Consider the following 23,544-nt stretch of genomic DNA (forward strand, 5'->3'; position numbering starts at 1 on the left):
TTCCCCTTTATTTAAGCAGTGGTGCTTGAGATACTAAATTCTACTTGATACACATTTTTTTTTTTTTTTTTTTTTGAGACAGGGTCTCACTCTGTCGCCCAGGCTGGAGTGCAGTGGTGCCATCTGGGACCATTGCAGCCTCTACCTCCCGGGTTCAAGCGATTCTCCTACCTCAGCCTCCCGAGTAGCTGGGATTACAGGCGCCTGCCACCACACCTGGCTAATTTTTGTATTTTAGTAGAGATGGGATTTCACCAAGTTGGCCAGGATGGTCTTGAACGACTGGCCTCAAGCGATCCACCCACCTTGGCCTCCCAAAGTGCTGGGATTACACGCGTGAGCCACCGTGCCTGGCTCTGATATACATTCTTGAATGTAAATATTGACATATTTTAACAATAATTTGTTGGTGATATTTGATAGTATCTTGCTGCATTTTCTTTAGTGCAAAGCATTTACTAAAAATTACTATTAGCATGATGGAAGGTCATTGTAGGGTGGAGAGAAACTTGAATATATAATGGTTATTTTAATAATTCAAAGCTATGAATTATGAATGACTTTAGATGTGGAACACATTTGTTTTATGAAAAATAATATTACCTAGAGAAATATATGTCATCATCAGTTTTTGATATGTTTTTCTCATCTACTCTTTGTTTTCTGCAGTGGTTTTTGGTGGTAGGCTGGTAAGGGTGAACTTTCATGACCAAGCAGTTAATATAGTAAAAATCAGGAGTCCATTCTTGACTTCTTTACGTCTTAGAGAGGCCATTGTTAATATACACAAGTTCACATAAAAGCTGTAATCTGCCAGGAAGTTGCGTTCTTCTTGTATACAGTCTTGTGTGCCACATAGTGAGATTTCAGTCAGTCATGGACTGCGTATAGATAGATGATGGAGTCAGGATTAGAATGCTGTATTTTTGCTGTACTTTTTCTATGTTTATCTACATTTAGATACACAAATACTTACCATTGTGTTACTGTTGTCTGTGTTATTCAGTATAGTAACAGGCTGTGTCGGTTTGTAGCCTAGGAGCAATAGGCTGTACCATGTAGCCTAGGTATGGAGTAGGCTATACAATTATGTAGGTTTGTGTAAGTACACTCTGTGATGGTCTATACAACGACCAAGTTGCCTGACTCATTTCTTAGAATGTATCCTCGTTTTTAAGCAGCACATGACTGTACTTAGAGTATTTATAAGTTTCAGGAAGGAATTTCTAAAATTGCCAAGATCAGTTATTCTAGTTTTAGTGGCTTTGAAAATATTTGGCAAAAATTAATTTAGCTTCCACATGAATATTAAGTTACATAAAAATTTAAAAAAAAATCTTCAAATATAAAAAATTATTTAATGTTAATTTTGAAGATCTTTGTATTAAATTTTTTCTGCCATAAAAATAAACTTATATAATAGGTGTTTAATATTGAAGATTTTCAAGTGTGTATCTGCTTAGGTATGATGTATATTTTCTAATTTACTTAGATCTGTTTTTTTAAAAAAATATTTTTGGTAGAATTTGCTTTTATAACTGCTTTATAATTCACATTAAAATTATTTGAAGTGTTAAAACAAGATATTACTTTTACACCTTAATAACTATTTGAGTATTTTTACTCTAAATTTTCTACACTTGTTTCCTCATGTTTTGATTATTTTATTAAAAATTAAACCTATTTTATAAATTAATGTTTGAAAATCATATTCAAGCTATTGAAAATGACGTGATTTATAAGGAACAATAATTATGTTTTAATTTTGCTTTCGTTTGAACCTCCTGAGTATAAAGAATATTAATGAAGTAAGAGTAGATTAGAGTAACAGTCAGAAATAGATGAAAAGCATTCCTTGATTGCTTTTTCAAACCTTTTTTCTGACATTGAGCTTTGATATTGAGATTTTTAAATGATTTCCTGGCCAGTTAGAAATCTGTACCAGTTGGTGTCAGGTGAGGCTGAGAAACAAGTTTGGTAGCAGGAATAGTGTAAATTTCCTGGGCCCTTTGTTTGTCTTGCTTTCCCTGTCTTGGATGTTGCTTTCTGTGAAGTTGGTTGAACTGGTGAATATGCTGTGTGTAGAATAAGCTGATATGTTTAGGATACCAGAGAAGAACTAACAAACTACAGCACTGTATCTGATTCTTGTTCACTTTAATGTAGCATAGTGTTCTCCAGCTCTTTTCTTTTTATTGTTCAGAAAGACCGAATTATTTGTTAACTTGTTTTCTGTTTAAACTTTTTTGCTGATTCTGTACTTAGTCATAGATAGTAATGTCTCTTCTTTGTGTTGTTTTCAGTCCTATCAGCTGGGAACTATAATCAGGGATTTCTTCTTTCTCAGCTGCAGTTTTATTTATATTAGAAGAACTTGAAATGCTGTTTTTGCTGTTCTGGAGAAAAGTAGAAAGGTGTGGTTATTTCTCTGTGGGAGTTGTGTCTAAAATATTATTCTAGCCTTTTTATTTTCAGGAATTATAGCCAATACTTTTTTGAATATTGATATTTGCTGAGCACTTTGCTGGGTACTTGCATGGATTATTTCATGTAACCTTCACAACAACCCAGTGAAGAAGGTATTACTGTTATTATTTCCGTTTCATAAATGAGTAAACAAAAGCTTCGCAGGGACCTTAGCTCACAGAACCAGCATGCATTGGAATGAGGTTGTGGAGTTACTTAGAGGTGGATGGAAGGATCCTTGGCTTGAATTTTCCTTTCCTGAGCTTTGCCAGGATGTTGTAAATGGGCCTTGGGGATCTTGGCCCATTTCTTTGTCTTTCAGATGTTGGTGAATTTTTATAAATCGATATCCTATTTACACATTGTTGCTCCTGGTTTTGTCTGAGAAAAGTTTCCAGATAAGGACTGATTTTGAGACTTTCAATACATACTTAAGCCAGGGAAGGAAATAACCACGAGGCAGTGGTGAGTATTCTCAGCATAAATACTGGTGTTGAAGCTGTGTATTGAATACCCTCTTCCTCCGTCCTTGCCACATTACTTTGGCATTTGTCAGTAGTGAGGGCAACAATAAAGTAAATACTGCAATGCTTAATCATTTTCCTGCTCACAAATAGGCTCCTATCAAAAATTCCATTCTGAGAGGGACATTTTATAGCACTATTAACTCCTTCCTAAAGAGGTAGTGGGAAATGGATGAATCAGTTACAAAGTAACTTTAGATTCAGAATTTTCACCAGCTCTTCACTTTGAGTTTGAACACTTGGATTCTGTATTTCAGACTTGGAAATGGTAGATTAAATGGAGGGAGGATTGGGTTTTCTGATATACTGAATTATTGCAGTTATTTAAATTAAACTGTAACAAATCATTTTTTCCTTTCTTTTAAAAAATTATTTACTTATTTATTTAGTAACAAATCTTTAGTGTCCTTCATTTCATTCAGCTCATAACCCTGAGACTTAGCTCTGTTGGCGCTTTGATATGTCTGTGGTACTTTAACCTTGAGAAATGTTAACAAAGAAATGCTTCCCTCCCTTCCCCCCTCCCACTCTCTCTCCCTCCTCCCCTACTCCTTCTGTCTCTCCCTCTCCTTGTCCTCCTACTTATAAAATTTAAGCATAGAGAAAATCTTCCCTCTGGCCCAGTTAAGCACCATAAGCACCTAATAATACCGCATCTGTTCTCAAGGTTGTAAATTAGTGCTTCTAAATGAGGTGACGTTTACGAAAAAGTAAATTTAACCTGCCTCTGAGGTTTTATCTTTTTAAAATTCATTTTGCCTTCCAAAAGGGTATATGATTTTTTGGAATTTACAGGGCAGCCATAAAACAGAATGCACAGTATGCTCTACACAGTTCGTTTCCTGTTTCTTCCTGGTCTCACTGCCCTGGTCTCTCTTTTCCTTTATCCTTCTAGTTCACTGATCTTCTACTTGCTACTATTTGAGTATCCTAGCTAGAGGTTTGAGATTTCTTCCTTTTTTTTTTGAGACGGAGTCTTGCTCTGTTGCCTGGGCTGGAGTGCAATGGTGCGATCTCGGCTCACTGCAACCTCCACCTCCCGGGTTCAAGTGATTCTTCTGCCTCAGCCTCTCGAGTAGCTGGGATTACAGGCACCCGCCACCATGTCCGGCTAATGTTTGTATTTTTAGTAGAGACAAGGTTTCACCAGGTTGGCCAGGTTGGTCTCAAACTCCTGACGTCAGGTGATCCACCCACCTCGGCCTCCCAAAGTGCTGGGATTACAGGCGTGAGCCTCCGTGCCTGGCAGGGGTTTGAGATTTCTTAGTCACTCCATTGTTTTATGTTTTACAAACCGCGCCAACAATATTATTTCATTAATCTCATGTTACTTTCCTAGACTAGATTCTTCAGGGGACTTTTCCAGAACTCCATTGTTCACTCTTCTGAAAAGTAACTTTATGTTCTGTCATGTCATCTTTATTCTGTTCACATTCAACTTATTTTGGGCTTTTTTTTTTTTTTCTTTCTCTCCTGCAAGAAGTCAAGACACCTCATGATATGGTGAAAAGATCACAGACTCTAAGGCTCTTGGGTTCTGGTATTAGGAGTGTCACAACTTCAGCTTACGAGACGTTTATAAATGCCTGCTATGGCTCAGGCACTGTGCAAGCTGCGGGGATGGAGAGATGCATAAGACCTGTCTCTCCCTTCAGAATGTAGTCATTTCCTCATAAGAAAATGAAGCCCTTGGACTCTGAATGTATCATCTGGCTGTGCAGTTCTGCCATTCTGGAGCACTCATTTATTTAGTCCTATAGAGAGTGTGTGTGTGTGTGCGCGCACGCATGTGTGTGTCTATGCATGTGTGTGTGTGTTTAATTTGCTTTCTTAATAATGGATCTTTTTGGTTGAATGAATTCATAGACTCATAGGATTTACCAATAAGAAGACGTTTAAAGTTAATATTGTTTAATCCGCTGTTTTACAGGTGAGGAAACAGGCCTTAGCAGTAAAGTGACTGCCCTCCTGTCACACAATTAGTGGCAAAGCTGGGAAGGAACCCAGATCTTTGATTTCTAAATCAGCACTTTTCTGTCCAAGCTGACTAATTTTCTGATTCTAAGACTTTTGCCTGAGATGTGATTCCTGGTTTCATACAGAAATCTGGAAGTATCCCACTGGTGTTGATAAGAATCGCTGTAGCGTTTAGCAGGTTAGGTCACTGACTATCAGTCAGATGCCGCCTACATATTGAAGTCTGGTTTTTGCTTTTTGGAACATATGAAAGAAGTATCTGACATTTTTTTTTTCTGTCCTTAAGGATTTTGAGAACTGAGTTGAATTTATGAAAAATTAACCTAACCAGAATTTTTGTGTTTTTCTTTCTTTCTTGTTTCTCTTTAGATCTTGTGCCCTCTACCTCCCCATTAAAAATACCTTGATTACTTTACTTATACTACTATTAGGCAAACATTAATTGGTCCACAGTTGTGTCCCCAGCATGAGTGTTAAGGATGTCGAATCAATTTCAGTTTTCCGGGAATGTGCTGCCCATGGGGTGCAGTTTGAGATGATGAACCATCCAGTGTGCTCTAGTGCGGTGATTCTCAACCAGGCCAATTTTGCCCCCCACGGAACATGAGTCAATGTCTGAAAACATTTGTTGTTGTCACAACTGGGGGCAGGGTGGGGGTGGTACTGCTGGCATCCTGGTGAACAGAGACTGGAGATGCTAGGAGAGATCCCACCCCACTGCACTGACTCCCGTGACAAGAATGATCTGACCAGAAATGTCAGTAGTGTCAACACGGAGAAACCTAGGTACAGGGTGTAATAATTGCTATATTCAAAACAACTACCACGTTTGTAGTGTTTTCTGAGCCTGGCTGTGTTCTGTGGTCGAGATGGACATACATTACTATTACCCCTAGCTAGGTTTATGGGTTTGGGAAGGCTGAATTGCACCCTGATGTCAGTTAGAAGGAGGAGGGAACAGGCACAGAGAGCTGGGGGGATGGTGTGTGCCACCACTTGGAGGTGACAGTTAGGGACATTTGGGGAAATGCAGGCTGCTCATTATGGTGAAAGCTAGAAGGTGAGGGAGCAAGAAACTCCAGAAGAGGCTATGGAAATTGCAGAGTGGAAGCTGGAAAATGGATGGCGTTGTACGACATTCTGAGGCACCTGGTTTTTGTTTCAAGGCTGTAGAAAACCAAAAATGGTTTTCATGTTTGGGTTTGTCTGTTTTGGAAGAGTACTTCAGTGGGTTCAAGAAGAACTCATTGGAAGGAGGCAACTGGAGATAAGTTAATTAGGAGGCTGTTGCAGCCATTTCATGTAGATTGAGTCAGGGAAGTGAAAGTAGGGATGGAAATATAAATAGTTGAATTTCAGAGATATTGGTGAGGTTGATTGGTTTGGGTGCCAAAGAAGGGGGGAGTTAGGGTCAGGTCATTGATTGTCGAGGAGGGCAAGCATAGATAAAGCACATGCGCCCCTGCCCCAGAGGGAGGTATGTAAATCTTGTCAGCAGTGCCTGCTTCTAGCTTCAAGCCCAGCAAATGAGGGGATGTCTCTCTTTTCCATCAGCTCTGGACAAAGCCTATGGTCTGAAGGTTAAGCCAGCCGTTGCAGCACATTGGCACACAATGGGGGAGAGAAGACAGGGTTGCTGCAATAAAATCTGATAAAAAGGAGGCGAGAAGGGACATATCCACAGATACTGTGTTCCATCCCGTTGAATGAGAATTGCAAGACTCCTGCACACTAGCTGTGGTGTGGACTCCCGAGTTGGCCAGGTTGGCTGCTTTTGGTTTCGTTCTCTGAGAAGATCTCCCTTGTCCAGTGTCCTTTGTGGCTCATCTGGGATGGGTGTATAAGTCATCTTTCAGCTCAGATGTCGTCTCCTCAGAGAGCTTTTCTCTGACGTCTGAGTAGAAAGTAGGCATCCAGTTTTTAATCGCCTTGTTGGAGCTAGGGATAGGGCGTGTGTTAGTTATCTGCAGCATTCAGTTCATTTACGTGTTGTACTTTTTGTGCCTCCGTTATGCTGGAATGTAAGGTCAGGAGGGTGGGAGGGGCCTTGGCTGATGTGTTCAGTCTGAATCTCTAATACCTGGAATGGTATCTGGCTCAGGATGTTTTTTGAAAGAATGAGGAAATGAATGAGAGAGGAGAATAAAATGCGGAAGGAGGAACCGGTTTTTAAATTTTGTTGTCTGTGTTTTGGTGGGGAAGAGGACATTGAATTCAGTTTTGGATATGAGTTTTAGAAACATTGATATTAAATATAGACAGGAACATAGGCTTGTCAATAGGCCATTAAACATACAATAGGCACAGATGTCCAGCTGGCCATTAAACATGCAAAGTGAAGCTCAGGGAAATTACAGTAAAGGTCGCTAACATGTACTGAGCTTTGCCATGTGCCAGTCTCTGTTCTTAGCACTTTACTGATCTTAGTAAAGTGGAGCTATCAATTTATGGAAGCAGAAGCTGAAGCTATTGAGTGGTCATGTCCAGAGGGGGTGCATAAGAATTAAATAGGGACAGAATCCTGAGGCACAGCAGCGTCTGAGAGGTGAATCAAGAAAAAGGCACAAGATCCTAGGGAACACTGGTGTTTAAGGGATGAATGAAGAAAGTGGTGACTCTTTGAAGAAGCAGCTACAGAGCCAGGAGGGTTGGGGTGAGGGAAATCTGGGAGAGTGTGGTGTCTCTGAATCCAAGGAGGAAGGAGGGATTCCTGGATGTCTCAGAGATCTGAAAAGTGGCCGTGGTCTTCTGGATCGAATAAATGATGTTGGGAAGAGTTGTTTCAGGAAACCCTCAGGAAAGGAAATAGGTTGAGGGTTTGAGAATTTCAGGTTGCTGTCAGGAAGGAGCTAGTAGAGAGGGAGAGTTTGGAAATGCAGTGGAGGGAGAACACTGGTGCTGCCTGACTGCTGGGGAGGTGGGGGTTGCTGGCAACTGAAGTGTTTGATAGAGGAACATTCTCAGACATAGATTTTAGTTTTTTTTTTTTTTTTCCTGTAGAACCTTCTGATTTCCTTGTTCTGTAATTTTCCAACGGATCAAGAGGCTATTGAACTGTACAGGCTGCACGTTGCTTCCCTAGTTCATTGTCAGTGAAAGAGCTGGGGACAGTAGGGCCTTGTCGGCTACAGCCACTGACTCAGCAGCAAGGACGGAGGTTCTGCGTTCCTTGCTTTACCTTCTTTCACTGGCATCAGCTGTTAGTTTTGTTTTTCCAGGTTACCTTGGCTTCCCATGGTTGCATTTTCACTGATTTCCCCTAAGCCTAGAATTCTGGTGGCACAAAAGCTATCTTTCACAAGTAGTCAGGCTATCAATAGTTAAGATGGCGCAGTAATGTCTGCAACCATTTAATAAAGAAAACCTAAATTACATCTCCATCTTATAAAATTGAAACTGCATCAACTTTTGTTTTTTCTAGTGACAGGTATTGGCTTTCTGGTTGGGAACATAAAGCTAGTGTTTTTGGAATATGCTTTCCAAATATAAAATGTGTCTTAGTTTCCTGATAATGTGGATTCTGAAACTTTTTATCTTGCTTTAGATTTTATGAATTTGTATCTAGTTTTAACATGCCCATAGATAATGGAGCCAGGTAACATAGACTAAGTACTTAAAAACAAGTGCGTTTCTCTTTGTCACATTTGAAAGAAAATATATTTTATGGAAATAATTAAAAAACTGACTTGGGCCGGGCGCGGTGGCTCAAGCCTGTAATCCTAGCACTTTGGGAGGCCGAGACGGGCGGATCACGAGGTCAGGAGATCGAGACCATCCTGGCTAACACGGTGAAACCCCGTCTCTACTAAAAATACAAGAAAATTAGCCGGGCGAGGTGGCAGGCGCCTGTAGTCCCAGCTACACGGGAGGCTGAGGCAGGAGAATGGCGTGAACCCGGGGGGGCGGAGCTTGCAGTGAGCCGAGATCGCGCCACTGCACTCCAGCCTGGGGCACAGAGCAAGACTCCGTCTCAAAAAAAAAAAAAAAAAAAAAAAAAAAAAACTGACTTGGTTATTTGAAAATAGTTTCTCATAATTGTCATTATATACTCTGAAGCCTAAGATGTTCTCTCGTTTGATAATCTGTTTAAAAAAGTTTACAAAAATAGTTACCTGTAGGTTTTTGTTTTATAACTAGCCTCCTCCATCAAAGTTAATAGTTATGCTTTCAGTGAAGTGAAGAGTCGTCAGCAGAGTATCCTGACTAGATATTTGATTCTTGCTGAAGCAAAACTGCCTTGCAAATCTGGCAAAGGCTAGATAGGGAAGATGGATGGTTTAGGAGGCGAGGCATATTTGTACAGTGTCCTATAAGGTGGTAACATTTGGAACTCAGATTTTCAGTAACTCCATAGAGTTACGTGACGGATGCAGAAGCACTAGCTCCCTCAATGATTCAGCCTGTTGGCATTTCTTAGCTTTTTGTCATCAAGATTTCTTTACACTCTTAAAATTTATCGAGGACCCCAAGAAGCTTAATATTTGCTATATTACAGATTAAAAGTGATAAAATTGAAAATATAAATTCATGAAAAATACCAAAAATAAATTCATTATAAGGAGCATATATTTATGAAAAATAATATTTTACAACATCATGAAAAAATATCATTGCTGTGTATTTGTGTCAATCTCATTAACATCTGGCTTGATGAAAGACAGCTAGATTCACAAATGTGCTTCTGCATGCAGTCTGCCATTTGGACTATTTCACTGTAAGCCATGAGAGAATGAGAGTAAAAAAGACAACTCATATTTTAGTAGTATTAGGAAAACATTTTTGAACTCATGAACTCCTGAGAGGATTTCAGGGACCTCTTGGCAGGAGTTGAGTGGGAGGGGGATCCCTGGACTACACTTTGAGAACCACTGGACGAAACTATATATGTTTCTTGATGACCATTTCCTTGGTTTCCTTTCTTCTGCCCCTTGGGGCCTGGTAAAATATTCTTTATGTTGACTCCTCCAATGTGTTTACTGATTTAAATTTCCTCTATAAAATTCCAGGGGAAGGAACCATCCAGTGAATCAGGCCTTCACTTCCCTTTCACGATGCCTTTCCCCTTAATTAGTCATGCTGTAAGAATCTATCTCACTCCTTTGACTCAGCCGCCATAGAGGTGCCACCAGACTCTTTTTACGATGTCTGATGACATTGTAGACTGGTTACAAATCAAGATAAGTTGTTCAGGAAAAAAATACTCCCTTTTCAGTACAAAGAATTCTAGGAAGTCTTGGAGGTTGCTGGGAGAAAGAAACTAGAATTGTTTCCTAGAAACGGAGTGGAAAAGTCTTTGGAGAAGTTTTTGGGGGCCTCGCTGGCACATGGGATCCACTCTGCTCTCCAGGAAGCGTATGCCGTCTTCTAGTTCGCATTTCTGCACCAAGGCAGTGGCAGGTGGCCCGCAGAGTGAGTGGGAAGCAATAATCAGCTCTCCAAGTAACAGCATTTTCATTTGCTAAATGTTATGTTAATGTTCTCCAAACTGATGGTAGAATTATACAAACTTAAGCTGAAAATATGCATACTGTTCATATTGTTTTCAGACTTCTGATAAAATGTAGGTAAATAATATCAAAAAGTATCTTAAAAATTACACAGCAAATTTTGTATAGAACAAATATGTGTACAACTGACATTTACATTGGAACAATTTTATTAGCTATGTCAGAAAAATGCCTGCATGAGTATAGTAGCATAAAAACGGTTGCTTTTGCATTTACCTTGCAAAGAAATGGAAGCAGCAACATTTTAAAAAGAGCATGAGTTTGTGTGCTTTATCTGGATGAGTAGTGGCATTTTCTAACTGCTTGCCTCTCGGGCACGTAAGTCATCATGGTACATTCTTACTAATAGACTTTGAACTTCTCTCTCTGTCCTTTTCTTCTGGGCCGTATATTGCCGCCTTTAGCGCTTCAGCATGGAAGGGATCTCAAATGTCATTCAGAATGGCCTCCGCCACACCTTTGGAAATTCAGGTGGAGAGAAACAGGTGCTCGGTTATCCTTATTTTCCTCATTCTCTGCTTTTTCATTTCCTGTGTAAGTGAAGATCCTGAAAGCTGGTAGTTTTACTAATTTACTAAGACCATTGCTTAAAGAGAGAAATAAAAGTTTATTATAAAAGTTCATTATGTTTATAGTCTTGATAATGAACAAAATTTCCCTTTGAGGAAAAAGCATTTTTTCAAATTGGACAGTAGATTAAATGCATTCTTAATACATGTTTTAGAGCTCCATTTCTCACTCTTAGTTTTAAACAAATAGACATTAACATTTTAACATATTGTATTGCATGTGTAGGAAATCTGCTTGTGAAAATAACTAAACTAAAATATGTGACTCTAATTCTAAAAGTCTAAGAAGCAAGATGTCATTTTTGGGGGAGGAAGGCCAGAGGTTGGTACGTTTGAGACTAGAGTTCTAGGTCAAAAATATGTATAGAGTATATCTTACCTCCTTTAAGTGAAATTCATGTGTTTTTAAGGTGTATTGCATAGTCAGCCAACTCAAGTTGTCTGCCAAACGAGGCATGAGACATTATTTATACAAGATTATACATAGATATGAATGTATAATCAAGTATCTAGCAATTTGCTTTTGATTCACATTTTTGTATACTGATTGAAGGAATATCACCAACATGGGAAACGTTCACATGAATGGGTATGCTTCAAATTACCTTTCGCTATATGAAATTTTCACCTTAAAAGAGAAAGCTCTTTAAGTTAGCTCTTCTGTGCAGACTAAGAAGGTGTACAAAATGTAGCTTGTAGGAAGTTTAGCAAAAGAATGCCTAGATCAAATGCCTGGAGTTTTTACTGAAGGTAGTTATGTGTTTCTCAAAAAGGGGGATCATTCCTATTAAAGAGGGAAGGTTCACACAGACATCTGCAGCTCATCAGTGAGCTCCATGAAGGGCTGTTTGAATTTTGGTTTTCATTCCGGTGCCTCTCACCTCTCTCAACCTCACAAGAAGGCAAGGAATCTTCCAGACTCCACTGAGTGGAGCAGGGAGGTCTGAAAACGCAGCCAGGTAGCCAGAGAGCGGGCCAGGGCGCAGCCTCCTGCTGCCTCTCCAGGTTGCCTGACACGTGCAGAGTGAAGCCAGGAGGACATCATTTCTGGCCTTTTTTTGTTGTTCTTTCCAAAGAAACATTCGATTATACAATTGGGCATCACCTGCAAGAAGTCTACATCAAAAAGATGGTGGAACATTTAGGTGCCTCCAAGATTGAACTATGCAGTTTTACCAGTTTTCTGGACTTAGGGATCCAGTTATTGTAAAGCAGCTTTCTTTATCCTGTTTTTCAGTTATGGGCAGGATAAGATCACTCAATGAGGATTAGAGCTGAGATTTAGGGCACGAGGTTAAATCATGGGTGGAGCTAAAGAGATTCCAGGTGAAAACCACTGGCTTTCTATATGAGCACATGTGAAATGCATGGAACTATTTTTTTGGTGGGATGGTAAGAGTAGGAGAATCCGGACAATCATTTATGGATTATGCTTTCATGGGATTAGTTATAAGACATGGCGCTGTTACTTGTGAGCCTTTACAAGTAGTGAACTAGGAAGTTTGTGTCAATTTCAGACATGAATTTTCATTATTCATTTCCCCTTAGGCCATTCTCTACTTTTACTTTTCTCCTTTAATACCTAAAAACGTTTATAATGACTTACCCAATAATTTAAAATAATAGTAATAATGCATTTCTAAAATGATTTAAGTGTGTCTTTGTTAGCTTCTGCAAGAAGCTAGTGTGTGTTTTTCAAAGTTGTCGTGTTATATATTTGGACCATTTGTTCAACCAGAATAAAAATGGTCTGAAACAGAATTATTTTGCTGTTGGAAATTACTTTCTTGTGCAGAACTATTAAAACTATGTTTTTAGTTTAAATTGCTATTTTTAAAATGTGTTGAAAAATATGCAAAGAGAATGTGAGATAATACTTTAAAAATGAACAAATTGAGTAAATCATCCTCAGACTTAGTCCTATGAAATTTTCAATAACTGAAATGCAAAGAAGTGGTTGTTTCTGTTGACACTAGGTTTGTGTGAAGCAAATAGAGATGGGCCAAAAAAAAAAAAATGAGCTCCATCTGAGTTAGTAAGATACCTTTATTCCCATACAATACCTGTGTTTTCATTACCAAAGTAGCTTATGTTTTTATATTATGAAATAGACCTTCTAGTAACAGTATCAAAGTTTTTGGAAATAAGGTAATTCCGATTTAAGTGACATATTTTTTTTTTTAACTTGGCAGTATTTGACTACAGTCATTCCTTATGAGAAGAAAAACGGACCACCATCTGTTGAAGATCTTCAAATATTAACAAAAAGTGAGCAAAGACAAAATGAAACTATTACCTGATTTACTTTTGCTGATCAGTAAACACCTGACTTTAATTGGCTGATTTTGTTGTTAGTGTTTTGTCAATTTAGGATGTAAATGATGCATATAATTGTTTATTTTTATAAGAATGAAGCCAACAATGGCTGTGACATTGAATACAACAGTAACTCTAGTGTTGATTTGTAGTTTTTCTGTTTTTCTGACCTTGTGAAATATTTATGAGCTAAACTTTTGGGAAGAAGCATAACCTGAATCTCCATCATCTCTTACGTGTTTAAGAACGTATCCATTTATCATAAATAAAATTCTTCATGGATCTTATATATCTATGACTGTCAATAACTGAATAGGAAGGATTTAGGGTAAACACTTTTTTTCTTATGTATGTAGAACCCAAGGGAGTAATTATAGGTAGAACATAAATTGACAGTGATGTTTTAAGAACATGCGTTCAAGGCCGGGCGCGGTGACTCACGCCTGTAATCCCAGCACTTTGGGAGGCTGAGGCGGGTGGATCATGAGGTCAGGAGATCGAGACCATCCTGGCTAACACGGTGAAACCCCGTCTCTACTAAAAATACAAAAAATTAGCCGGGTGTGGTGGCGGGCGCCTGTAGTCCCAGCTGCTGGGGAGGCTGGGGCAGGAGAATGACGTGAACCCAGGAGGCAGAGCTTGCAGTGAGCCGAGATCGCGCGCCACTGCACTCCAGCCTTGGCGACACAGCGAGACTCCATCTCAAAAAAAAAAAAAAAGTACATGCATTCATTCAGTAAATATTTGGTGAAGGCCTACTCTGTACCAGGCCATGATCTGGGCACTTGGGATACTTTAGTGAACAAAGCAGACAAAAATAATCCACCTTCAAGGGGCTTGTATTAAAAAAAATTGTTAGATTTAAATATATATGATACTGAGTATCTCTTACGATAGCCACAAATGAGCACTGAATTCTGGTTCTATCCCTGTTATTTTCAGGGATATCCTTGGAAGTTACTTACTCTCTTTTGCTCACATTGAAACAGTAGCATAAAAAATATTTGTTCTATTTACTTCCCAGTAAATAGATTAATGTATGTATGATTTCGGCTAAGTTACTATCAATTAGCCTTGTTGTCACTGCCGTTAAAATGAAGGGCTTGAATTTTGCTGATCTGTTAGGTCTTTGTGATGGTAAATATTTGTGATACTTGCTAATTAGGGGGGAACCAAATGAAAGAACATCACATGGATGAGTATTGATGACGATATTTATTTTGGAAATTCAAGATATGGAGGAATGGGCATGGAAAACCTAAGAGTAGAAGCAAGTGTCATATTTCTTAGCTCCCTGCCTGCTAACTCGGAGCTTTTATTCTTTCTTTTGGTGAATAATTCTTTAAAAAGTTTTATATTTAAATATGGATAAATCAAGTGATGCCAGCCAGTCTGAAATAAAAAATCAAGAGATTAACTGGGTAGCCAGCCCTCTTATTTTCAGGAAGAACTTCTGAAGTTATGCGTGTCCAAGATCACACAGGGGGATGGTTAATTACAGAGCTGGGTCTCTTAATTCCCAGGAAATGATACTTTTAATGATGCTGGTTTTTGGTATGTGATTTTATATAGAAGTTAGAAAAAATTTTAAACATGATTGGAAGCAGAAATACTGAACATGGTAGCCCTCTAAAGAAGGGAACATAAATAAATATTGCTTATAAGCCAGGAATTACTGGCAGGCCTCCGCTTCTCAGATCAAGAGCAAATACTTCGTTGGTCAAACTAAAGTCATCATCTAATTCCAGCATCGAGATGTCTTTATAGGTTGATACAGTTTGGAATCTTTGGACATATTTGGGTCCAAAGCTCCTTTTCTTTCCAAAAGAAGAGCCCTGTGGAGACAGTCACAGTGTTTATGGATGTATAGTCTTCCTCCTAAAAGCTATTAAGGGATTCTGGGTGTAATAATAATAGTAATAGAAACTTTAATAATATTAGTAGTGTTAGTTACAGTTAATACATAGCACGTACTATGTGCCAGGCACTATGATAGGACTTTTGTATCTGAATTAGTAGCTTAGTCCTCATTCACAAACCTTTGAGATGAAATCTAATTATTATTCTCATTTCACAGAGGAAGAGCTTGGTACAAAGGTGGTTAAGTAGCTTGCTCCACATCACACAATTAGGAAGTGGCAGAGCCAGGGTTTAAACCCAGGAAGGCTGATTTGACAGTTACACTGTTTTGCCTTGTCGTATGGGTGGGGAAAAACAGTGAAATATTTTTACCAGGATGCTCGGGAGAAAATTTGAGTGGGCAAACTCTGTTGAAGTATAATATTTGTGAGTTTATCTCGACCTGAATGATCTAGCTTAAAAAAGAAAAACATTATACTAGGTGGCTGTTTTTTCTCTTTTAGTTTTTACTTGGAAGATAAAATTGTCCAATTAGGATGAGGTTAATTCTCCCAGGTTCCTCCCCTAGTGCAGAGGCGGCGACAGCCAGGCGGATGCCAGGTGCTGCTTCCTGGAAGTCTGTTCTTTATTTGGTGTTTTCTTTGAAAATTTCAAGGAGTCCGACAGATATGCTTGTTGAGGGTATAGCTAACTTTCCATTTCTCTGAGAGTTTCTCTAGTTTGCTTGATCTACAGCACCGAGGTCCTCTTGTTGCACCGAGTTCATTGAGGTGCACGTTACTGTAACCCACTTTCCAGTATTATTATAGAGCGAGGCTCCTTGTAAATAACCTGGTTCCTCTTTTTCGCCTCCACTGTTTGGAAATTTTAAAACAGGGAAGTAACTCTCAGGTAAGCAGGATATTCTTACCTAAAATAAATTCCTGTAAACTTACTCCACTAAAATAAATTATTGGGCCTTTATTGTTGTATTCCTTTATCAGGAAAATCACCTGTAATTTGCATGAGTCAGTTATATCCTATAATTAAGGAAGATGAAGGCCACAATGATTGAAATTAAATAATATTTTTGATCTGGATTTTTAATCGTTGTCTTTTCCCCCTTTTCTGTTTTGCAGTTCTTCGTGCCATGAAGGAGGACAGTGAAAAAGTTCCGAGCTTGTTAACTGATTATATTCTGAAAGGTGAGTTTTATAATGGTATAGGTGCGATGGCCGGGAGGTTTGGATTAGTCAGAAAATACATCGTCTTGCTAATACATTAGATAGTAACTTCCCAATGCACAACTTTCATTAATCTTGTTATGCAGGGTGAGGATTAGCTACATGACTGACTTCTGTCAACATTATATATTACGGTTTTATGAAATTTAACTTTTATTGGAGGTTTTGGGCTGGAAATAATCTCCACAGCTAAACTATAAACATCGAGGGAGGTAGTAGAAGAAAATGAGTGAGATGGCGCCATAATCATGTGGGTATCAGATGTTGGCAGGTTGGCACTGGGAAGCTTGAGAAGGGTGGTCTCTGTCATCTTGAGGACAGTGGAGAGGAGGAGGACAGATCATTAGTGAGGATGGATGAAGGAAGTCACATCTGTGAGCAGTGCCAAAGGGAATACGAAAGGGACTGATGTAAGGCACAGGGAGGGAAGCGGGGAAATAAAAAGAATGGACTTTCATGAACCCAGGACAGTGAAACACCAGCCACAAATCTTAGAGGCAAGATGAGGCTCACACAGGATTGGGGGAATATTGATGAGGCAAAAGAAGAGTGAGAGGTTGAGTTACTTTGCTGAGGAAAGAGCAAAATTTGGATGATAAAGAAGGGACGGAAGAACTTTAGAAGCAAAATTAATACTTTTCAATGAAATATTTTTTAAAGTAGCAGGTATTCAGAGACCAGATTTTGAAAGCATCACAGAATACATCTTGTAGTGTTTGATCAAATTTTGAGAGCAATCCTCTTTTAGTAACAGTCTTCTTTGGGTTCTTTCTCTTCTCCATTAAAGTTAGCTGAGCACAAGGAAGATGAAGATTTCTGAGACATTAGAAATCTCAGATGGACTTTTCTTAAACCATAGTGTCTTGAAAGGGGAACCTCGGTAGTATACTCAGGGTGCTCAAAGTGAATCACACGTTTCACTTTTAAGAGTCTTGATGCTGTAAGAGCTAAGAAGCATGAGCTAGCCATTAGTGGGTTAACACCGGGGTAGAACAGACTTGAGTTGACATCATTTTTAAAAATAAGCTGTTTTTCTGATGGAGGATTTTCTCCCTATTAAATTCTGATTTTTTTTTTTTTTAAAATACCTGACATCTTTGTTTGCTTTTGTGTTGTGCTAGCATTGGTATGAAAGCTGGATTGTTCTGAGGTTTGTTCTTCTAGATGTGAAACAGGAATGAGATGAACATAAAGAACATGTCTTAAATTTTAATTATAGCGGGTCCCTACGGCTCTGTGAGGGCCAGAGATATAATGAGCTTCTGAAGCATTCTCTAGCTATGTTAGCATTTAACTGCATGGAAGGATGTTATGACCCAAAGAACAGAGTCCTCTGAGGGAAAATGATTTTTAATTCTTTACTCTGAAAACCTAGGACTGTAATTGTGAACCTACCTATACCGCATGCCTTAGGGAAGCAGCACCCATCTAATTCTGCTCCTCATGCTCGGGCCGCTGGCTCCTGTCTGTAAGCCCAGTTCTATCTATACTGTACCTGCTTCTGATGCGCGCTGTCTGTGTGCATGTGTTGTGGTTTCGTCTTGGCTTTGTATTGTGAGGACTGGGTGGAAAAGCAGCGAGGATTCAGACTACAGCAGAGACTGTAGTAGAGAAAACGAAGACGGGAGTGTCATGCGGAGATGTATTTAAGTGTGTGGGAAGGTGGTGAAGTGGGGGTCATTGAAAATGCTCTTTTCCACCCATCCTGAAAGTTCACCGCTGGTTAACTGTTCCTCCTCCTTGGGGGCCAGTCATAGGACACTTGGCCTGGGAGGGGGATATTGCTCAAGGGGGTAATACTCCTTCCCCTTTTTTGGCTAGTTTGTTGTTGTTTTAACAGATGAGTGTGGCTTGGCTGCCTAAATACACCATCTTAGTTTAAATGCAAACATCCGAAGTGAAAGAAGGTAGAAAAGTGGTCTCATTTGGGCCTGAGAAAGGGAGTAGGGTGGGCACTGTCTGTGCTAATTGAGCTTCCCCTTCTCACACCTGCTTAATGACCCCACTGCAGCCTGCCGCCACTGCCGCCTTGAGGGTAGGACCCAAGGCTCATTCTGAAGTAATGTATGCGTGGCTGCTGCCGTGCTGATCCTAGTTAGGAATAAAAATGTGTGCAGAAACTTGCACCCTTCTTTGACTTCCCTAGGGAGCCTGTTTGCTGTGTGGCAAGCCTCATGGTATAGGGCAAATGTTAGGGGCTTCTTTCTCCAAGTGGTACCCTAAGAGACATGGCCTTTTGGTATCTCATTTCTGGGAAATTCTGTGTGTTGAGAGAACTCATCCTTGTTGGGTATAGCCTCTTAAAACCTTTAAGAAATTGCTACTATCGATCTTTGCATTAACATTTAGTTCTCATTAATGTTTTTAAATGTACATGTAAAATGTATGTTTTGTGTAAATGTATACAAAATATACATTTTTACCTAAAAGTTCTCTTTTCCTTCTAGTTCTGTGTCCTACATAGAGCAGCAACTTTATCTACGGTGGGCTCCGAGCTAGATTTCCTACAGCATTGTTCTGAAAGCTGGCTACCATTACCTTCTTGCTATTGGAAACTCAGCACATTTGAACTTGGGTTTGATTTAGTATTAACAGATCTTGACTTCACTAATTCTTTATATTATAGAACCAACGGAAATATGGGCACTTTTTTGAATTCTAGAGATGGTTTTTGTTAAATCTACTAATAATTATGAACTGTTCTCTTAGTAGAGTAAGAGAGTAATATTAATTGTGCATGTGCAGTTATATTTCTCATTAACTGACAGTATGCCCATTTGTTTTTATGGCTTTCTAATCTAAAGTGCACTGATGAACTAGATTAAAGCCTTGGGAGATTTATACTATAAATTCAGTGATGGCAAGAACCAACACTGATTTTTGTGAGAACTGTCAGTATAAATATTACCTACCAGTATTGTTCAGAGAGACTGAAACATAATAAACTCGGGCTGCTCTTGAAGAAGCAAAACCAGAATATGCATTACTTTGGCTTAATACTTAGTGAACATTGGAAACTGTTGGTGATGATGGATTTTGTTGCTTGCTGCTTGTTTAACCATTGGTCAAATTTTAACCATTAAATTGCCATTCACTTTTAGAATCTTGTACTGTTTAACTTTTGATTTTCAAATGTTCTGCTTCAGGTGTCTGTGAAGAATTGTACTTTAAAAGTTCATATCCTCTGAGGTGCTTGACAAAGTGTACACCGCAGAATTGCCCATTCTCATTACGGTGTCGTATTTTATTCATGCCTGTGTGTTTTAAGTATGAATTCTAGATACAGCTACTTATGGATTCATCAATATCATGAGGACTTTTGCTGGTTCCAATCAAATCAATGGCATTTAATAAATTTTTTAAGAAGTAAAAATATGTTTGAGAGCCTTATATTTGGGATTTTGTGTTCTTTTTTTTTTTTCGTTACAGTACTAGATTCTTTCCCTTAATTCCACACAGAGCCCATTGCTACAGTGTGTGAGCAGATGAAACCCTGATTAGTCCCAGAATGCTACAAAGGAGAAGAGGAGGACTTTTTTTTTTTAGAGTATGCTGAGCTGCTATGGAGTGACAGAAGTCCTGCTGTTTCTCTGGGGCTGTGAGACATTTCAGACAAACAGCCATGCAGCCCCTCCATAGACGACATGGGACCTGCTATAGGAAGCTTTCACAATTCCACTTGAACACCGGTGAGCAAACAGGGCTATACATATTCCTCACTGCACTCAGCAACTGAGACGCCATGACTGCAAAGGGCAGGGGCTCGGTTTGAAGTTGAATGCCTGCTTGGCATTTCAGCCGTCATCTCTAGGGGTATGAGAAACTTAGGATGGTTTCCTTATTTTATTAACGTTCTTATGTGGAACTTACTTGGCCCTTTCCCCAGATACACACATACCCAGTAATATTAATAATTTAAATTAATTTGATGTGAATTTGCAAAAATGATGCCTTGTACTGAAGAAATGTAGCTTTAAAGGGTATATGATGTAGCGGAAAGTCCTTAGGGGATATATTTTTTTTAAAGGAGATTCAACGTGGTCTGTTTATAGCTCATTCTTAAATTGATGCTTCTAAAATGTATGAAAATATACCTATTTTTTCCTATCAGCTCAAAGTCTCTTTGTAGTCAGGCTTCCCCTGACTTTGCTTGGTAAAGTCTTTCTTCTTCAGCATCGAACCACTGTAGGGTTTCCCACCACAATCCTCCTGTGCGTAGCAAGTTCATTTTGATACTAGTTATGAGCACGTTTCTGACAGCAGGTAGGTTTCTTGTCTCCCTAAAAACAGCACCGCTATGCTGTGTACTCTGGGAGTACTTTTCTTTTTGCAAGGATTCCTTGGGAAAGACCCGCCTAACGACAAAGGCACGGGGACTTCTTGTGACACCGGAGGCTCATTGGACTGATAACCTTAAAAGGACAATTTGTCTTTCGGATCCCAGAGCTGGAATCTTTTTGGAAGTTACACTGTGTGATTTCAACTCACAACGTTTATTTCCTGCCAAGAATCAGGTTGCAGATAATTCTCTTACAGCTTTGTGTGTTTTGAAGAAAACAAAAGCAAACTGTAGAGCTATGGTGCACTCCAAGTGCCATATATCTGTTTTATTCTTCAGGAAATTAGATTTTTCTTTTACAAGAGCACAACAGGAACCAAAGTAAAAGAGTAATAGATACAGCACTCAGGATAAATCATATCTTTAAAATAATAATAATAAAATTTACACCTTGTCCTATATCCTGTTAGTATTTTCATAATATGGCCATGATTGAAAAAACAAAAAGCAAGCATCTACAATTTTTTTCGATAAAGACTTTATGCCAGGAATGGATTAATTATCAACAAAATTCATACTAATCAGGCTGATGTCAATCTATTTTGGTAACATATCATTAACAAATTTATTTTGGAAAAAGATAAAAATATTGCCCCTTGATAATAAATCTTTTTTTCCTTTGATGCAAACAGCTAGAACACCTTTTTCTTTTTCTTTTTGATATTCTAAGACAAAAAAATGGTTAATCTTCAGATTAATAAATTAGGTCATTATAATAATAAATTAATTTTTTTTAAAGTTCAGCAACCTCTGTCCAAGTATTTACAACAATACTTGAAAGTTCCTTTACAAAACAGAACACATTTTCTTTTCACATTAAGCATACTGGGTATCTGTGTCTTTCACAACAAGCATTTTTAAAAGAAAACTCAATGCACAAATGGGTTAATTAGTATAAAAGTGCTAAGGGCTGTTTGAAAAGTTAACACTATAGTATACAGTCAGTTATATTTGAGGCATACTACAACAAACTTCCAGCTTATTGTGGACAATATTCCAGTAGTTGTTTCAAACTATTGTTTGAAGAAAAAAAAAAAATCCAGGAGCTGATTAGTGATGCAGATAAGAACTGCCATCAGTGTCTCTGGCCAGTGAGCAAATTGAAAACAAACTGAAAGCAAATCCAAATGAGGAAGATTTTAATAAAGGAATACCCTTCTCCATAGCAGGTGCAATGCTGACTGCTCAAGGCGTGCGTGCACACACACACACACACACATACTCACACACATCTTTCCAATTAAACTGCAGGTAGAATGAGATTTTGTGTTATTCAAACAAATTTGTAAGTGATCAAAGCATTGATATGGAATGCCTGTTTATCTGCCTTTGTTCTGGTTAAAATCTCAAAAATACATTCAACAGGAAAACAAATTGTATGTGTATAAATATATATGTGTATATATATTATATACACATGCACACAAATACTTTTGTTTTTTGAAGCATAGTTACATAAATACTCCTATAATTGCTAAAGTTTAAAGAGGCATTTTTTTTTGAGCTTCAACAAAGGTGCTTGAATAATATACAATTAAAATGAAGTAGTTTCTATTCTGTAGAATCAGTATATAATAAGGAAAAAGAATCCCCAAACAGTCTTTTTAAAAAAAGTTTCTTCTTAAGCTAGAGCTTCAACAAAAACTATGAACAACCAACAATATAACAGAACAAAGCAACAACAAACAGTGAAATATAGCCCCTGGAAATGCCTGGTGTTCGCCACCCTCTCCCTCCTTCCTGTCACGTTGTTGTAAGAAAAGCTCCAGTGCTCACATCAAGAAATGACTTAGATCTTGTTCATGTGCTGACTCTGCTAGGAACTGGCTGATTGGCTTGGAAGAAAATAAAAGCAGCAAAAAGTATAACTGTATATATCCTTAATAACCCGCTTTAGAGAAATGTTGCTATCGCATTTCTCTGGCTTCCTCACTGCCTACTGCAGCTGTGACTGTATAGAAAAGAAACTTGTGGCTTTAGACCTGGGATGGCTGTCAAAAGGTTCTGATGTGCTCGTCTGGTAGTTCTAAGGTGGTTATGGCAGCTGGGTCGCAAGGCCTTTTTTGTTTCCTGCTCATTCAGGCCTGAGCTTTGCAGCAACCAGTGCAGTCTTCAGAGCAACAGGAAAAAAATATCCTCTGGGCCACTGAACTGCTTTTACGTTACCAGGTTTCTCCCCGAGCCAAGCTGACCAATTTTTCTTCCCGACACCACCCTCCCACCCATTTCCCCATCGAAACTCACTGTCCCCACCCCAAATATCTCTACAGCTATCTTACAGGCAAATATATCTTAGCAACTTTAAAAACTTTGGTTCTAAGAAAACGCTTGGTCAGTTATCTTGAGGAAAAGTGGGAATGCTTGTTCTGCACATTGCTGTAGACAGAGCCCATCCCAGTAAGGTCTTAGCGCTGTACATCAAGTCACAATCCAATACAATCCACTAAGCAAGTGCACAAATTCTAGTTTACTTTTTAGAGCAGATTGAGTCATCTTCTGTCTTTTGAAACCGCAACTGAGTTGCCTTTCTTCACACTGTCTGGTAGAAATTGTCTGCCTGTAGATGGTTCTGTTTTTGCATGCTGTAGAAGCCACTGAATCTTGCATCTGGTTCTGCAATTCTTAGCATTCTCTGGGAACTGTCCACCTGGACTCTGGTTCCTTTCTTGCAGTCCACAGATACTAGCTGATTATTTAAGGAAGAAGGCTATTTAATGAGAGGAGGAATAAAACCACAAAGAATTAGCTGCTTTACATTATCGC

The 23,544-nt window shown here is 38.8% G+C and overlaps 2 protein-coding genes across 13 annotated transcripts in view; one reads left to right on the forward strand and one right to left on the reverse strand.

Moving 5' to 3' along the window:
• FEZ2 (fasciculation and elongation protein zeta 2) overlaps positions 1–23,544 on the forward strand; it is a 75,039-nt gene that overhangs the window by 24,789 nt on the left and 26,706 nt on the right. For 2 of the 8 annotated variants that reach the window (XR_013402854.1, XM_028831771.2), the window contains exons 6-8: positions 10,879–10,959; positions 13,236–13,311; positions 16,338–16,403. Coding sequence is in view for 5 of the 8 variants with exons in the window: in XM_028831771.2 (XP_028687604.1) it covers positions 10,879–10,959; positions 13,236–13,311; positions 16,338–16,403 (223 nt within the window). In the remaining 3 variants the exon portion in view is untranslated. Of the gene's footprint in view, positions 1–10,878; positions 10,960–13,235; positions 13,312–16,337; positions 16,404–18,872; positions 19,816–19,901; positions 20,132–23,544 lie in introns of those variants that run through there. The other 6 variants (XR_013402853.1, XM_001107258.5, XM_077959729.1 and 3 more) reach the window with 6 other exon arrangements.
• Positions 21,019–23,544, reverse strand: part of CRIM1 (cysteine rich transmembrane BMP regulator 1) — a 197,357-nt gene continuing 194,831 nt past the window's right edge. For all 5 annotated transcript variants that reach the window (XM_015112097.3, XM_077959728.1, XM_015112099.3 and 2 more), the window contains one exon: positions 21,019–23,488. In XM_015112097.3, the coding sequence (XP_014967583.3) occupies positions 23,312–23,488 (177 nt within the window). In that variant the 3' untranslated portion in view covers positions 21,019–23,311. The remainder of the gene's footprint in view (positions 23,489–23,544) is intronic.

This window comes from Macaca mulatta, chromosome 13 (assembly GCF_049350105.2).
Source record: "Macaca mulatta isolate MMU2019108-1 chromosome 13, T2T-MMU8v2.0, whole genome shotgun sequence".
Lineage (NCBI taxonomy): Eukaryota > Metazoa > Chordata > Mammalia > Primates > Cercopithecidae > Macaca > Macaca mulatta.